This window comes from Diceros bicornis, chromosome 3, assembly GCF_020826845.1.
Source record: "Diceros bicornis minor isolate mBicDic1 chromosome 3, mDicBic1.mat.cur, whole genome shotgun sequence".
Taxonomy (NCBI): Eukaryota; Metazoa; Chordata; class Mammalia; order Perissodactyla; family Rhinocerotidae; genus Diceros; species Diceros bicornis.
This window is the reverse complement of record NC_080742.1, coordinates 76,238,219-76,256,774: the sequence shown is the minus strand read 5'-3', so window position 1 is coordinate 76,256,774 and position 18,556 is coordinate 76,238,219. Positions and strand designations below refer to the sequence as shown.

General features: G+C 41.3%; 1 protein-coding gene across 1 annotated transcript in view; it reads left to right on the top strand.

Annotated features, from left to right (window-relative positions):
* Positions 1-17,897, top strand: part of LOC131399988 (metabotropic glutamate receptor 8-like) — a 161,141-nt gene extending 143,244 nt beyond the window's left edge. The window contains exons 3-4 of the mRNA XM_058534655.1: positions 9,530-9,680; positions 17,810-17,897. Of these exons, the coding sequence (XP_058390638.1) occupies positions 9,530-9,680; positions 17,810-17,897 (239 nt within the window). The remainder of the gene's footprint in view (positions 1-9,529; positions 9,681-17,809) is intronic.
* The last annotated feature ends 659 nt before the right edge of the window (positions 17,898-18,556 follow it).

The following is an 18,556-nucleotide window of genomic DNA, read 5'->3' as shown; positions in this document are numbered from 1 at the left end:
TATTGATTTTTTAGTCTCTATTTCATTCATTTCTGCTCTAATTTTTATTATTTCCCTCCTTCTGCTGACTTTGAACTTTGTTTGTTCTTCGTCTTCTAGTTCTGTTACATATAGTTTAAGATTACTCATTTGAGATTTTTCTTGTTTGTTGAGATAGCCCTGTATTGCTATAAATTTCCCTCTTGGTACTGCTTTTGCTGCATCCCATGAGAGTTGGTATGTTGTATTTTCATTTTCATTTGTTTCCAGGTATTTGTTGATTTCTCCTTTGATCAGCAGGTTGTTCAATAGCATGTTGTTTAGTCTTCTTATGTTTGTTACTTTCCCAGCCTCTTTCTTGTAGTTTATTTCTATTTTCATAGTATTGTGATCAGACAAAATGCTTGATATGATTTCAATCTTCTTAAATTTATTGAGGCTTGCCTTGTTTCCCAACATATGGTCTATCTTTGAGAATGTTCCATGTGCACTTTAGAAGAATGTATATTCTGCTATTTTTGGACAGAATGTTCTCTATATATCTATTCAGTCCATCCGGTCTAGTATTTCATTTAAGGCCACTGTTTCCTTGTTGACTTTCTGTCTGGGTGATCTATCCACTGATGTAAGTGGGGTGTTGAGGTCCTCTACTCTTATTGCGTTGCTTTCAATTTCTCCCTTTAGGTTTGTTAGTAGTTGCTTTACATACTCTGTTGCTCTTGTGTTAGGTGCATATATATTCATAAGTGTTAAGTCCTCTTGGTGGAGTGTCCCTTTTATCATTATATACTGCCCCTCTTTGTCTCTCTTTGTCTTTTTTATCTTGAAGTCTACTTTGTCTAAGTATGGCAACACCTGCTTTCTTTTGCTTGCCATTTTCTTGGAGTATCATCTTCCATCCATTCACTCTGAGCCTATGTTTGTCTTTAGAGCTGAGATGTATTTCCTGGAAGCAGCATACTGTTGGGTCTTGTTTTTTAATCCATCCAGCCACTCTGTGTTTTGATTGGAGAATTCAATCCATTTACATTTAGAGTGATTATTGATATATGAGGGCCTACTACTGCCATTTTATCTGTTGTTTTCCAGTTGTTCTATATTTCCATTGTTTCTTTTCCATTGTATTTCTGACTGCCATTTCAGTCTGGTGGTTTTCTGTGATGGTTTCATCAGTTTTTTTTAATTTATGATTTATGTCACTGCTCTGATTTTTTGTTTATTGGTTACCATGAGGTCTGTATAAAAGATCTCATAGATGAGATAGTCCATTTTTTGATAGCCTCTTATCTCCATTAGCCTAAATAGGTTCCATCCCTTTCCTCTTCCCCTTCTGAGTTATTGTTGTCATAAATTGTTCTTTTTTGTGTTGTGAGTTTGTGACTAAATTGAAGTATTTATATTTATTTTTGACACTTTCCTTCCTTTTATTTTTTATGTTATAATTAAGTGTTTGCTAACCTGTTCTGATAGAGAGCTGCAATTTTCTGATTTTCTCTATTTATTTCCTTGCTCAATGCTTTGTAAACCTTTGTCTTTTTGTTTCAGGTAAGAGAGCTTCCTTCATCATTTCTCGTAAGGTAAATCTAGTGGGGATGAACTCTCTCAGCTTTTGTTTATGTGGGAAAGCTTTTATTTCTCCATCATATCTGAAAGATAGTTTTGCTGGATAGAGTGTTTTTGGCTGAATGTTTTTGTCTTTCAGTATTTTGAATATATCATTCTATTTTCTCCTAGCCTGTAAAGTTTCTCCTGAGAAATCTGCTGAAAGTCTGATGGGGATTCCTTTGTAGGTTATTTTCTTCTGCGTTGCTGCCCTTAATATTTTTTTTCTTTGTCATGACTTTTGCCGGTTTTACTATTATATGCCTTGGAGAAGGTCTTTTTGCGTTGATGTAGTTAGGAATTCTATTGGCTTCATGTACTTGTAAGTCCAGTTCCTTCCCCAGGTTTGGGAAGTTCTCAGCTATTATTTCTTTGAACAAGCTTTCTGCTCCTTTCTTCCTCTCTTCTCCCTCTGGAATACCTATAATCCTTATGTTGCTTTTCTTTATTGAGTCAGATATTTCTCAAAGAATTTCTTCATTTTTTTAAAATCTTAGTTCTCTCTTCTCCTCCATCTGAAGCATTTCTATGTTTCTATCCTCTAATTCACTAATTCTGTCCTGAATAACATCAGCTGTATTTTTTGTAGATTTTAGATTATTTTTTCTCATTAATTGTGTTCTTCATATCCAGAGTTTGTTTTTTTTCTAGAGTTTTAATCTCTTTAATGAAATATTTCTTCTGCTCATTAATTTTATTCCTGAGCTCATTGAACTGTCTTTCTGAGTTTTCTTGTAACTTGTTGAGTTTCTTTTTTGAATTCTCTGTCATTTAGATTACAAATTTCTGTGACTTCAAGATTGGTTTCTGGAGACTTGTCATTTTCCTTCACTCTGAAGTGTTAATGTAGTTCTTCATGGTGTTTGATGAATTGATCCTTGGCTGGGCTCCTTCACAGGGGCTGAGCCATGGCCACTCAGTGGGGAGTGTTCCTATCAGTGGGGCTGCCGTGTCATGGTGGGTGCTCCTGCCAGCTGGACTAGTGCTCCAAAAGTGTTCGCAAGCAGGCCAGGCTGCCCCCGCCTCCTCTTACAGTTGCGCCGGCTGCTGTGTGAGTGCCACCTAGACTGCTGCCACTGGGGAGGGGGAGGGGTTGCTCACCTAGTTCCACTGCTTCCCAGCAGTCCAATCCACCCACCTTCAGATGTAGGGCTGCATTGATCTTTCAGGCATCCTATTGTGCTGTCTAGGGAATCCTCTCTTGGTTAATGAGTGTCTGTTTGGTTGTAAATTAGAGGGGAGAGACAAAACAAACAATTCACTCTGCCATGATGCTGACGTCACTCCTAACCACTTTATATTTTAATTACTTCTCTCTCTTCTTTCAGAAGTGGAGAGTATACCTTATTTATCCTTGTGATATTGTGGTTTACAGGAAATACATATTTGGTCATTCAGATGGCCAAAATGTATTTCTCATAAATATTTGGTCTTAGTCCACAGTTACTGGCTCACAACTCTTAAAACCCTTGGAATTTCTTAAGTGGTGAGAGCAATAAATGTATCTTTTGTTATGTTAATAAGGTGACTTTTGGGAAGCACCTAAGGATGGGGGCTGGTCGCCAGTGGAGCCAACCATGTGATTAGAGGGCTGGAATTTCAGTCTCACCCCCCAACCTCCAGGGAGGGGAGATGGGTTGGAGGTTGAATCAATCATTAATGGCCAATGAGTTAATCAGTTATTCCTACGTAATGAAGCCTCCATAAAAACCCAAAAGGATGGGGTTTGGAGAGCTTCTGGGTTGGTGAAGGTGTGGAGGTCTGGGGAGAGTGGCACTCCTGAAGTGGGCATGGAAGCTCCGTGCCCCTTCCCACATACCTTGCATCTCTTCCATCTGGTGTTTCCTAAGTCACATTGTTTTAATATAAACTGGTGATCTAGTAAGTAAAATGTTTCTCTGAGTTCTGTGAGCTGCTCCAGCAAATTAATCAAACCCAAGGTGGGGGTCATTGGAACCCCCAATCTATAACCAGTTGGTCAGAAGCACAGGTGATAATCTGGGTTTGTGACTGACATCTGAAGTGTTGGCAGCAGTTGGGGGGGCAGTCTTGTAGGACTGAGCCCTCAACCTGTGGAGTCTGATGCTATTTCTGGGTAGATAGTATCAGAATTGATTTGAATTGTAGGACACTGAGCTGGTGTCCCAACAATTGCTTGTTGGTGTGGGGAATCTCCTACCCCATTGGAATTGGTACCATAACCCATTTAATCCTTGTAGGGTACTGTAGTTGCAAGATCTAGAAGATGGTCTAAAAATACTTGTTGAATGCGTGAATAAATGAACACATGGCAGGTGAGTGCATCCTGGCACTCAGGAAGCAGGTAGTTTGGAAGAGGAGGTAGATAGATGGACAGGCTAGTAGTCTACATGAAAGTGTTCTGTGGAGGGGGTGGGACTCTGCCTAGGGTCAGAATTCAGTGTCACAGTCTACTTGCTGGCACTTGAGAGACATGGGGTCTAGGGGCATGGCTGGATCTGCAATAGGAAGTTACATGGGAAGGAGGGAGAAACAGGAAACCAGAGTTCTGAGCCAGGTTTAAACTGGGAAACAGAAGTGGTAGCTTAAGTAGATGACAGCAAGTTTGATGCCCAGATTGCTAAACTTGATTCTGAGAACCAGAACCAGATGGTGGATCTACGTTTCTAGTGGGGCAAAGCTGAGTGAAGGGCCAGAGCTCTGCTAGGTCTGACAAATAGGGTGGATGCATATTCAGAAAGTAGGTAAATATGCTGAATGTTTTACTCCTCTTTCAACTGGCTTTGAGTGTTCCAGGTATAAAAGCATGTGATGTGATTCATGACTACAAGATGTCCTAAAGGTGTAGGGCTTCTGATATTTAGACTCATGACTCTAGGCCATGGGGAGCTTGTTTATGTATGACTCATTCAACAAATGATTGGAGCCCATATTAAGTTCCAAGAACTGTGCTAGTCACTGGGAATTCATGGATCTGGTCTCTGGCCCATGGGGCTTAGATTCTAATGAGGACATTGATTTAAAAAGAAAACAAGTAGGGAAGCTAATAATTATAAATTCAAACTAGTAATTATAAATTGTGTTTTTTAAGAAAGAAACAAATGCATGTTTATGGTTTATTTGAGAGATATCTTGGAAGCCAGTGTGGCTAGAACCCAGCAAGGGAGAGGGTGGCAGCACATGAGATGAAAAGCAGTCAAAGGCATGACTGACTAGTTTCATAGGTCATGGTAGGAAGTGTGGATTTTAGTCTCAAGCAATGGAAAGCCTTTGAAGGTGTTTGATTTGGAGTGTGGCATGGTACTATTGAGATTTTAGGGGGATCATGTGCAGAAACTGGATGGTAGGGGCAAGATGGAAGCAGAAGATGAGTTGGAAGTTTATCACAGGCAAGGCCTGGAGTTGGCTTGGACTACAGTGGGGGCAAAGGCCGGGAGGTGTGTGAGTTGGTGTACGCACAAGGAGAATGAAAGCCCCAGGCATGCTGGAATGCAGTAATTTGACCCTACGGGGATCTAAGCCATTGAAACAAAATTCTTTTAAGACATGTTGGTCAATAGCAGGTATGTCCTGGAGCCCTGAATTGGGGTGAGTGTGTCCCAAATGAAGTGCAGCTCCCCTTGAAGGATGATTCAGGGGCGGGAAATCAAGTGAATTATTTTCTGGCAAAATTTCACTCCAACTAATACTTCAATGAAAAAGAGATAAAAAGGTAAGTATCCCCCAGGTTGTTGTAACTTTTTTTTTTAACAAAATCTATTTAGAGATCTTTATTGCTATTTTTCCTGGGTTCTAGAAAGACCTGAAATTTAGAGTGTTCTTGTTAATAGTTCTAAACATTGTCCTTTTAACTCATGTTCCTTGCTGCTTTCTTACTCTCTTGTGTTACTGATTCATTTTAAGACTCATTAATCATTATGCAGTTTTCTGAACATTTTTGTACTCTCATAGTACAATGGTGATTCTGCAAACACTTCTGGGTCCACATAGCCAAGGGTCATAGAAATGAGTGACTTGACACTTTTGTCTCTAAAAATTAGGTTTGGTACATCTTTCATTTAAAGTATGTAAAATTATAATTTGACCTAACTTTTGATTTGTAAATTCCAACATGCACCATGTTCTGTTAAAGGTGAATGTTTGCTTACCAAAGTCTCAATAAGCTTCAGTGGAAGATGGAGGCTCTCTTGGGTGTGTCTCTCTCTCTCAGTCTTATTGTCCCCAAATCCAAGATTCTCCTTAGATAATCCATTGAAAGGAGTGGGAACTAAAATTTATTAGTGCTTACTTTACTTGTACCATCTAATTGAGCTTTCACTACGCCATGAGGCATGTATTATCCTTATTTTAGAGATGGGGAAACCAATCCTCAAAAACAGTAGGTATCTGCCCAAGATAACCAGATTAGTAAGTGGTAGCATGGGATACAAACCCAGGGTTCTCTGACTCCAAAGTTCATGTTTGTCTTACTAACTCTTGCTATTTCTCTTTTGAGGTTGCAGACTTTTGTTTCTGCAGTCACGTTTCCCATCCTTGCCTTGCCAAGCTGCAAGGGGGACAAAGAGAAAATGCTCTTTAAACAGCCAGTTTCTTGCCTTTTCTTCCCTCTCCTCTCACTCACTATGCTCTGTGCCACATCTTATGATCTGAACATTTTCTAATGTGCCCTGTGGACTCTCTTCCAACTTCTGGAAATACTGCATCCCCAGGGTCTGCCTGGTACTATTTTTATTCTTTAAGATCCAGCATTAATGTTGCCTCCTTAGTGAAGCCTTCCTGGATTCCCTTGAGTGATGTTAGTTGAGCTCTTTTCTGTGATTGCAGCGCTTAGCACACACCTGTAGTGAATAAAGCATTTATTTCCCTGTCTTAGTTAGAACTCAAACTTAAGCCAACAAGGGGATTGGAGGTTCAGAAACTTAAAAAGTCTAAGAGTACATCTGACATCAGGTAGGCTTAGCTCTACGTTTTAAAATGAAGTCCACAGAAATGCCTCCTGTTCCAGCTCTGGCCTCTGCTTTCTTGTGTGTTGGCTTTGTCCTCAGGTTTCTTCCACGTGGTGGGAAGATGGCCACTAGCAGCTCTGGGCTTGTCTCTGCCAGCTTAACAAATGTATTAGTTTCCCAGAGCTGCCTTAACAAATTACTACACACTGTGTAACTTACAACAACAGAAATTTATTCTCCCACAGTTGTGGAGCCAGAAGTCCAAAATCGAGGTGTTGGCAGGGTTGGCTCCTTCTGGAGGCTCTGAGGGATAATCTGTTCCACGCATCTTTTCTAACTTTTGGTAGCTGCCAGCAATTCTTGGCATTCCTTGGCTTGTGGCTGCATAACTCTAATCTCTGTCTGCATTGTCACATCACCTTCCTCTCTGTGTGTTTGTATCTTCTCCTTTTCTGTCTCTTATAAGGACACTTGTCATTGGATTTAGGGCCCACTCTAATCCAGAATGATCTCATAGTGAGTTCTCTCCTTTAATTTTATCTGCAAAGACCCTTATTCCAAATAAGGTCAAATTTCACGGTTTCAGATGGACATATCTTCTGGGAGGATACCATTCAACCCACTAAGACAATGTTGGTAGAAAGGGTGTGCTTAACTCCCATTATTTACAGCAGAGATCCAGGCTTGGCCTCACCATGATGAGTTACAGCCCATTGCTCAAGCAATCACTGTGGTCTAGGGAAGGTGCTGTTCACTTTGGCTGGGCTTGTGTCACATGCCCATCTGGAGCGAGGGAGAGGAAGGTGGGGTAAGCCCCACTTGAAACACAAGGTCAAAGTCACAGGGAGGGGTCATTCCTCAAAACTAAATTGAGATGCTCTTCTAGAACAAGGAGAAAAAGCTCCTGGGCCAGGAAACCACACAGATGTCCACTGCACACACTGTGTGGTGTCAATCTGTCGACATCTCTGCCTCCCACCTAGACTGTGACTTTCTCAAGGGTAGCAGTAACCTGGTCTTATCCATCAGTGCCTGGGGCATGGTAGAGCTCTATCAACATATGTTAAATTAAATTACAGTAGCTAAAATTTCCCTGAAAAATAGGATTTAAATGTAACCATGAGTCATAATATTTGTTGAAAATAGGTTTGGCCTCCATCTAAATGACAATAAGCAAAGCAGTTTCAACAACAAGAAAAGGCTTCTGTTGGGGTGTTCTCTTCTACTTTGAAATGCTCTGCATTCTGCCCTGCCCCTCTCAGCCCTAGTGTGTTGGGAACCAAAGGAATTAACCCAGGGGCTTCATGCTCATTGATGGGAGCCAGGTCTACCCACCCACCAGTTATCTGTGGCAAGATGTAGACTCTGCCTACCACCACCGCCAATGGAGTCCAATCTCTGAAAATAACACAAATCACATAACAGCCAAAGAACTGCCCTAACAGGGCTTCTCAGCCACGGGCCAGTTCTGACCACTAGCTAACTGGACAGCAATCAAAGGAGACCAGGTCATCAGGAAAGAACTAGAACATTTTGTTTGGCTGTCATAACATGGCTGAATCCTCTATTTTCAAAGAATATATTTTAGTTCTTTTAGTGGTTTCTAAATCAATGACTTTTAATTTTTCCATTAAAAAAGTGGAATTCTCTGTGGGATTGTCAGGAAGCATGGAAGACTTGTGTGTTCTACGGGACTTGAAGGGAGAAAGGAACTCCGGGAAAGCCCTATTAGTGAGAGCTGACTTAAAACATGTAAATATAATTGGCGTGTTGAATATACTCCGTTGTGCCACTTTTTTGTTTTAAAATTGCAACTCCTTTATTTCAAGCAACTTCTTTATTTTTCTTCTTCCTACTGATTCTTCACATGTGAAGGTCTAGCTCCTCCCACACTCCCCTCGAGGGTATCTTGGCCTTGGAGGATACTGTTCGTCCTCCAGTCACTTCTAAATGTATGAAAAGTCTCATTTCAGTCATTAAGGTGTCCAGCCCCATGGAATAAAACTTTGAAATTCAGCCAAACTGAGAGCTTCTCTCTTCCCACAGCTTCGGGTTGCTTTAGGCTGGAACCCTACAGTGGAAAAGGGTGAGGGACTGTTGCTGGCTTCCACTTTGTTGCTGCTCTGTGTCCTCTCTTCCCCTGCCCCAGCCACCTGGTCTTGCCTTAACATTGTGTAGCAGTTAATGAAGCACTGGCAAAGGTATTCCTGATATGGGATGGCTATAATATCTGTCCTTAATGGAGGATACTTTCTCCTCTTTTCCCTATTTATTGTTTCCTTGGAGAAATTTCGGTTTTCTCCCTGGCTTTTGGCAGCGGGCCCTCCATGTGGGCCGACATACGTTTCAGGTCTTGATCTCAGCAGCTCGAAGGTGTGAGTTCAGCTTTTCTCTCCCTCACTTGTAAACTAAAAGCTGGAGATAAGACTTGATTAATGAAGGTGGAGCAGGGGCAGAACTCTGGTTTCCTTTATTTATGCTACAACAGGACGTGTTCCTTGGTCACACTGGATAAAATGTACTGCACACTGGCTGTGGCAAGGCACCATGAGAGGCACTGGGGAAGGACACAAGGACAGAGGTGATATGACTGTTACCCTCCAACAGTAGAGCCAAGATGAGAGAAAATAATTGCTGGAGAGAGGTATAGGTCATGAGCTGTGTAAGTGCAGAGGATGAGGTGATTGGTTCCAACCAGGGACATTGCAGGAGGACTTTATAGTGTGGAAGCATTGGGCTAGGTACTAAAAGAAGAGGCGGTGCATGTAGATGCATGTAGACCTGGTAGACAGACGTTAGCATTTCAAACAATGTGTACTTCATAGAGTTAAAGACTTTCATTGATAAATGCACAAATTTGCTTTGGAATTCTCAATTATAAAAATAAAAATGAGTTTGCTTCCTCTGGCATACATGCTTTTGTTTTTCCTCACTTCAATTTCATGATCAACAAAGACCTGCTCCATCGATGGGATTTATGTTTCTGATTCCCAACATTCTTGGTATGCATCCGTTTATCCCAGACCTTTTCCACATTCATGGTGATAAAGATTTGTTACTCTATTCTCATCCTGAAACATTCAGTGGTCTGAATGTCATTGTCATTGAAACTGTGGTGTTCCCTTCACTAGCCTTCAGTAGCAGTGATTCCCAAACAGGAGCCAGGATGGGTGGGTAAGTTAGTGAAGGGACAGAAACACTTCTTAATATCCTCAGGTTTGGCCATGGTCATTAGGGCCTAGAATCACTGTCTCCCTCAACAATTACCTTCTCTTCTTTTCTGGAGATGTGACACAATTATGTCATGGCTTTATTTTAATGACTTATAGAATCTCAAGTTTATTACAACCTCATGTCTCCCAGATTATCGATTATCTTGTGTTCATGGAGAACTGTAAAGCTAATGTCCTCTATAATGGAAGTGACTTGTGGTTTCATGTATTGTTTACTATAACAAACATGATCTAGAATACACCTGACACTCCCCTGTCTGCTCCCACAATTCAAGTACTCAAGTCCATAGCTGCTGGAGACAGCAAGAAGACTACAGTTCAGCCTAACTCCTTAACAGAATCTACCCCCTAACCTGTTTTGTTTCTGAAGATTCTTGTGTTTGCGAGTATCTTGAAGCGCAGCCCTGCCTAGCTCTATTTTTTTTTTTTTTTCATTGTTCTAGCAATCAGTTCTTCCTTGGTTACCAATTCTCCTTAGAGGTTGGGAAATGTTTTTTTTTAACTCTTGAAAGACAAAAAATATACTCCTTTCCAAGGAAAAATGGGGCTTCTTGCTATTTCTAGGTGCCTTCAGTGCTTTTTAAGCCCTGTATTACATCATGAGATGATAGGAACTTTTTTTCACTAAGTAAGGGGGGAAAACCACAAATGTGATCTCTAGAAGCACATTTCTACTGAGGTCTCCAGTACATTTATAAAGTACTTGGTCTTATATATCCAGGTACTGTGCTGTTAGGCGTTTGGGTTACCAAAATGAACAGAACACAACACCATCTCCCAGGGATTTACATTCTAGAGGGGGAGTTACTTACAGTGGTTTGCAAATTCTATATTGAGGCTGTCGGAGGGCAGGTATAAAATTACTTAATTTTGCCCAGAAAGCTCAGGAAACACATTGACAAAATGATGATGTTTAAACTGATTTGGGGGAAAATCGAGGCTAGCATTTGAGGCAGAGGGGAACAGCATTTGCAAAAGTTTAGAACCAAGAAAGGGTATGGAAATTTTGAGGGAGTGGAAATGTTTTTGTAAGGCTGTGAAAGGAGTATGGGGGTTTATGGGTGGATGACTGGAGATGAGACTGGAAAATAAATGAGGACAGGATTGTGAAGGACCTTTTCACCAAACTAAGCAGATAAGGTTATTGAGGGATTTAAAACAGGGCAGCAGCATGACCAGATTTGTGTTTTAGGGAGATCTCTCTGACAGGAGGTTGAAAGATGGACAGAGAAACTCAATCCATCTGTAGGCAGCAAGATGAGTTAGTAGGTTATTTCAATAGTCCAGGCAACAAGTGACAAGGTCTTAAATAAAGCTGTGATAGTGAAGATGGAGGTGAGGTGACAAATAGGAGCACTGTTAGAAAGTAGAATCAATAGGTCTTTGCAAGCAATTGGTTATACAGAGTGAGGGAGAAGGAAGAGTCAAGGTTAACTCTCAAATTTCTGGCTTGGACACCTATGTGGATAATTCTGTTATTAACCAAAATGGGAAAAACAAAAGGAAATGTTTTGTAGTGAACTAATAGTTTTAAAAATATTATTGAGTACTTTACTCTGTTAAGGTATGGTGCAGAGGTATGGTGGCCAATTTATGTGTCACCTTGGCTGAGGTATGGTGCCCAGATATATGGTCAAACATTATTCTGGATATTTCTGTGAGGGTTTTTTTTTGGGTGAGATTAACATTTAAATCAATGGATTTTGAATAAAGCAGATTGCTCTATCTAATGTAGGTGGATCTCATCCAATCAGTTGAAGGCCTGAGTAGAACAAATGACCGATTTCCCCCAAGCAAGAGGAAATTCTGCAGCAGAAGTCTTCAGACTTGAACTGCACCATTGGCAGTTCTTCCATGGGTCTCCAGCCTGCTGACCCATCCTGTAGATTTTGAACTTAACAATTTCCGTATTGCATGAGCCAATTCCTTAAAATAAATCTCTTTTTATATACATATATATCTATATCTATATATATATACACATGCTGCTGGTTCTTTTACTCAAGAGAACCCTGAGTAATACAACAGGCTCTGTGGCCATGCTACCATTGGTCTGGCAATTGCCCAGTGATATCACCATGTGATGACATTAGGCAAGTGACTTCTCCAAGCCTAACTTGCCTCCTGTGTAAACTGAGGATAATAATGATCTTCTCCTCTATGTTTTTTGTGACGATTAAAAGAGAAAATCCATGTAAAGTTTTAAACTTATGCTCTAGCATGCAGTAAGCTCTTAAGAAATGTTTGCCATTATTATTATAACCAAGGGAACATTTCCACATTAGTGTTAATGACTAATAACAGCTCAGATTATTACCTTTCCCAGGAGGGATTTACGTGATAATAGGGACCAAAGTTTTCCATTAGAAGAATTAGCCTCTTAGCTTAATGCTTTACACATTGAACTAATGGGTAACTATTTGTTGAATGGTTGAATTATTTTCTGGTACTAGTGAGTGGGATCAGAGAACTACAGCAGGTTAGAAAGGGAGAAACTGAGGTCCAAGGAGATGAACGACTTAGTAAAGGTCATAGAGTGAGTTAGTGGAAAATCTAATACCAGGACTCAGGTGTCTTGGCTCCTGTCTAGTGCCCTTTCTCTTGGAGCAAGGGGCCTATCCCTGAAACCACACCATGTAGCCGATCTCCAGGCTGCCAAGCCAGCCCTGGCAGAGTGGACTGTGTTTTACACCATTTTTTATGTAGTAAAGTGCAGAATAGTCCATCTGGTGGCTGGTTTTGTAAAATCCTTAAAGGGCTTATTCCTGAAAGGACCAAAATGTGTAAAGGCATTAGTATTTTTTTAAATAAAAATCTTTTCAGGCTTATCAGCCTATATGAATGTGAATAAAAGGCAAAGAATTGTATATTTTGTTCTCTTCCTTCTCCGGTTTGAGTGCTTGCACATGCAGGGCGTGCTCAGCGTGGACATAGTGATTCTTTATTTACTCTCTCCCTAATCCCCTGCCACTTGACCTCTTCTCTACTCATTCTAGTGAAGTTACTTTCTTGGAGGTTGTCTCCCAGAGGCCAAGTCCGAGGCTTTTCCCAGCCCTCTTCCTTCTTGACCCCTCTGCATGGTCCACTGCTGCCGATTCTTGTTCTTCTGGAAACTGTCTCCTTTAACAGCAGGCAGAGCTCCTTCTCCTATGCTTCCCTCTTGGCACGTTTACCTCCTCCCATCCCAGTGGTAAATGTTTCCAAAGGATCTGTTCCTGACAATCTCCTCCAAACTTTCACTTTCAACTGTCATCTGTGTGTGGATGACTCCCCAAATGATATCTTCAGTCCTGATGTCTCACCCAAGCTCCAGGCTCATGCTCTCTCATTCATATTCATCCTCCCTCTCTTTCTCCTTCCCTCTCCTCCCTCCCATTCTGGGCCGGGCACAGTACTAGGTGCATGGGTTACATATGAATGCCACAGGTGTTGCCTTCAGAGCCCAGGTTAGCAGGAGGAGAGTCAGATGTTGGCTCACACAATCATAGCAATTCTAACAGTTTGAAAAGTGAAGATGGAGAGGTGCCTAAGATTCTACGGGAACACAGGTAAAGTGAGATTATTAATATTTAATTCTTTCTGGTAGAGGTGATGCCAGGGTTGGTTCCGTTAAGCCGATATGAGTTGAATTGTGAAGAATGAGAAAGTGTTAGCTAGGTAAAAAGGACTCTAGGGACCATCCTGCTCAATTGCACAGAGATTGAGAGGCGTGCGTTTGCAATGGCAAGTCATTCACTGTGACTGGGGTACAGAAAACATGGAGTTCGATAGGGGCGGGGAGGGATGGGGTAAGTAAGAGAGAACAGGCTGGGAATATGGCCAAAGGCCAGCTCAAAAAGGACCTTCTGTGCTATTCTAGGATTTTTAAACTGTCTGCTCAGCTTCTCTAATTAGCATCTCGTTCTTACAATCTCTCAGACTGAAGCAATCTTTTACTCCAAATATTTTGTTCACCACATTAAATTTCAGCTAATGAGGGGATACCTAGTGGTGGGTGTTTTGTTTACAGAATGAGTTCATTTCTGGTAAAGGGTAGAAAGACTGCTTTTGATAGCAAGCCTTGGACTCAATCCAACTGACTTAAATAATAAGTGCATTTTTCTTCTTACATAACAAGAAGTCTGGAGGTATGTCAATCCAGAGTTGGTTATGTCAATGCCCAATGAAGGCAGCAAGGATTTAGCTTCGTTTTTTCTGCTCTGCTATCCTTAGCATGGGGGCTTTCCCTGCATCCTTCTACTCTTATTGTCTCATTATAGCAGGTCCAGGTATCACATATAGATGGAAACATCTATAGAGTAACAAAGGGAAATTTCTCTTCATGAATATGTCAATTTTTTTTAGAGCAAAGAAACCTTTCCCAGAAACCTCCAGAAGATGCCCCCATTATGTCTTCTTGGCCAGAATTCTGTCACATGCCTATTTCTAAATCAGTACTTGAGTAGGGAAATGGAGAAAAATGATAGAATTAGACCATGCATTCTCAATGGTGGCAGAATTGCCACCATAGGGACAAAAATCGGTTTGAGGTGAGGAAGGGTTTAGTTTCTTATGCTGGTGTTACAAATTACCACAAACTTAGTGGTTTAAAAACAACACAAATTTATTATCTTACGGTTCTGGATGCCAGAAGCTCAAAATGTGTCTCACTGGGCTGAGATTAAGGTGTCGGCAGAGCTGGGTTCTTTCTGGAGGCTCTAGAGGAGAATCAGTTTCCTTGCCTTTTCCCACTTCTAGAGGTAGCCTGCATTCCTTGGCTCATGGCCCCTTTCCTCCATCTTCAAAACCGGTAATGACCAATTGAGTCTTTTTCATGATGCCCTCTCTTTCTGATCTTCTGCCTCCCTTTTCTCCCTTTAAAGACCTTTGTGATTATATTAGGCCCACCAGGATTATCCTGGATAGTCTCTCCATCTCAAATTCAGCATAATAGCAATCTCAGTTCCATCTGCAACCTAAATTCTCCTTTACCATGTAACCTAACATTCACAGGTTCCAGAGATTAGGATGTGGACATGTTTGGGGGACCATTATTCTGTCTACCACAGGGACAAAAAAAATCTTAGATGTTACAATGGCTTGTTGTTCTCCAAAGGACCAGAGGACCTAAACAGATGTGCAGTATGTCTGTGGTATTAAAATTTCCTGGGGCGGCTATTGGGGAGTATTTGAGGAAAAAAATGTTTACAAAGGCTCCATGGGGGGGTAATGAGGGAAAGAAGGTTGAGAAATACTGAATTAGACTAAACTAAACCAAGATTCACCAGTGAGGATCTGGAGGGGCCAATGTGCCCTGCCAAATGGCCAGTGCTAAACAATCTGCTAGCAGGGAGAAAGGGGAGATAGCTGTTGGGTCTACAAATCAGCAGGATCTGCTCCAGGAGAGTGGTCGGAAGCTGAGGAAAGAGAAGCGGTAATCAGTAATCGGGTAATCGGCAGGGAGCTTTGGCAGGGATGAAGTCATGCAAAATCCAGATGGTTTCTGCCACCGTTTGCTCTTCCTCTGCACTATTTTGATTTGTTTTTTATTTTATCTTTAAATAAACAAAATGATGAAGTCTCTGTCCTTAGAAAGCATCAAAGTTTGTCACTAACTTTTAAAAAAACATATAAATTATATTGCATAATACTTCAGTTGTGCTTATGTGTGTCATGGTTGGAAGGCTTGATGTAACAATATCTGGAAGAGGAATCAAAATAGTTGATTAGAAACGTTATAATGAAATTTCTTATTTCTTTTATGTATGCTCTTCTTTATATATGGACATCATTTTTTTTCTTTTTCACTAACTGATTGTTTATCTAGATTGTTTACCACTTGAAATTCCATTACTTCATGAACTGCTCACAAAGCTTTGGAAAATTACTGCTAATTCTAAAATAATTGTACCACATATCATTACTCAGTCAAGAAAAATGGGCATTTATGTGTGCTTTAGCAATATTTAGATAGGCTGTTACACCTCTTCCTTTAAAATAGTCCTGATTGCAATGCAAATTACAAGCTGTGATGCCATCACTGAAAATTGGAATGGCAACAATCTCGTCTGGTTGATATCCTTGTTGACAGTGGGTGCTCCTGATAGCTGTGCTCAGTCATCCTTGGATCTCTTCACTAGCGTGTGGTCTTTTCAACCAAGTCCATACCTTGCATCATCATATCATCATTCCCATGGCACACGTGCCTTCTCTGTCTAACAGGAATTATGATTGCCTTCTGATGCCAGTATGTCTCCACCATTCTGTCAGGCTTGGTACTGAGTTTGGGGGATCTACTCTATGAATCTTGAATTCAATTCCACAAACATTACTAAATGCTTATTCTATGTCATGGTCTGTGCTAGGTGGGCTAAAAGGGAATGATCTATGTTGCTAATCAACTTTGGTCTAAAAAAAATGGATGAATGATAGAATGGTGGTGTGCAAAAGGTGTCATGAAAGCACAGATGGAGGAGTGGAAAGAGGGATCAAGGAAGGCTGTAAGAGGAGGTGATGTTTGACCTGGATCTTGTTAGTGAACTTAACTAAGAATGTGCTATTTTAAACCGTAGCCACTTTTGAAGGATGGTAGAAGGAATTTGGGTAAGCCTAGAACTGCATTTGGGAATAGAGCTGGCAACAGCCAAGTTTCTCTGGATGAGAGTTTCTCAACCCTGTGACATTTTGAGCTGGGTAATTCGTTGTTGTGGGAGCCTGTCCTGTGCCTTGTGGGATGTTTAGCAGCATCCCTGGTCTCTACTTACTGGATGCCAGTAGCACTCCCTCACTTGTGACAACCAAAATGTCTCCAGACACTGTCAAATGTCCAGTTGAGAATCACTGTTCTAGATAATAGAATGAAAAGAATACAGAATCACAAGCAATCCTAAAAGGAGGAAGAAAGGAGAACGAGAAAATGGGAAAGAAGAGAAAAAGGAGTTGGGAGATGGTAAAAAGTTAGGTTATCAGGGGTATTACCTGGTCAGTGAAAAATTCCTGGAGGACAATTTTAAAAAACAGGCATGCCTATTGGCCAGTTTGAAGTGGTTTGCATTGTTTCAGTGTAAACGGCCTCACCCAATGCTTCTCGTACATACGGTGGTCTTGTGTGGGTAGTTTGGTCTTGGGGGGGAAGTTTTTGAAAGGACTTCCACATATAGTATAGAAGAGGGAATGTCACGTTCACCCCAGTAGCTAATCCATAACTGGAATTATTTGTTAGAAGAGAAACTAGAATCACAGTTAACCACAAGGCTGGAGCCTGCTCTGGCAATCGTAGCAACTTGGGGGAAGTCCATGAATGTACATAGAGAACAAAATGGAGGTTTAGGCTAATACAGTTTAGATCTCAAGGGGGAAGGAGCACCTCTGGTTGAGATCTGGTTTATATGAAAGAATGCACCAGTCAGAGGAATATTACTTATGAAAAGCCCTGGCATTTGCCTGCCAGAACACCAGAGGGCCAGAGTGAGCACATGGACACTTCCAAGACCTCTGCATTCTCTTATCCCAGCACAGGTGCCCTGCTCAACACAGACACAGACACACAGACACACACTCATGCATATGCGCACACGCATGCACAGAGAACAATTCAAAATAATGAAGGCTATCGAGAGGGAGAATAGCACATGCATACAATATGCAGATAGTGGTTGGAGCACTGGACGGGGAGTCAGGAGACAGGACTTCTGTCCTGATTCACCCTCTAATTCTCCGTGTGACCTTAGGAATCATTTCTCCTTTCTGGACTTTAGTTTCTTCCTCTCTAAAGACTTTAGTTGGACTAAGTTGTCTAACCATAGACCACTCCTCCTCTAACATCCTATGAATCCATGAGAAACCTAAAGCGTCGCTAATGTGACTCCTGTTCTCCACTTGGGCAGGACATTTGTTTACAGTGCCTGAGCCAGACCAGCTCAATTAATGCGAAACCCAGGTATGGGATAGACACATGGCCAACCATGGAGCGAAGTGTCCTGTTACAGCCTGAGGCTTCAATCAGCCACCAGATGCCTGGAGGATCCCTGTCAGACCTTGCTTTTCAGGGATTCCTTAAAGGGCATTAAAATCTGGGTGTTGTCACTGCAGGAAACAGGCGGAACAGAAGAGAAGAATGGAAGCCGCTTCCACGGCAGGCAGTAAACCTTCTGAGCTGGATGTCCCTGAAGCTTCCTAAACCTGCCCCTGCCTCATCTCAGCCTTGTGGACTCTGTTCTTTCTGTTTTCCTGGGCTTGAAGCTGTACCCCTTTTAATATTTATTCATAGTTGATAATAATGACTCAAAACTAGTCTGTTCCTCTTGATTCTCTGACTGTTTGCTGTGCTTTCAACATGGGTCTGAATGTGGAACAGAAGTAGAGAATTTCTGTTCCTGTTGCACTTTAAAGCATTACCAGTCTGCTTGTGCTCAAAGCACAGAAGATTTTTAGGGCAGTGAAACTATTCTGTATGATATTTTAATGGTAGATGCATGTCATCATAAATTTGTCCAAACTCATAGAATGTACAACACTAAGAGTGAGCTCTAATGTGGACTATGGACTTTGGGTGATGATGTGTCAGTGTAGCTGCATCAAGTGTGGCAAATGTACCAGTCTGGTGGGAGATGTTGATAAGGGGGGAGGGTAAGCATGTTGGGGGGAGGGCAGGGGTATATAGGAAATCTGTACCTTCTGTTCAGTTTTGCTGTGAGCATAAAACTGCTCTAAAAAAGTTCATTTTAAAAAAGTATATTTGCTTCCTTTTTTGTTTTCTCTTAGCTTTTCCATCCCTCTTTGGGACTCAGAGCTGCCTTAATGAATCTTTTACCACACTATGGGAAGTTGTTTACCAAT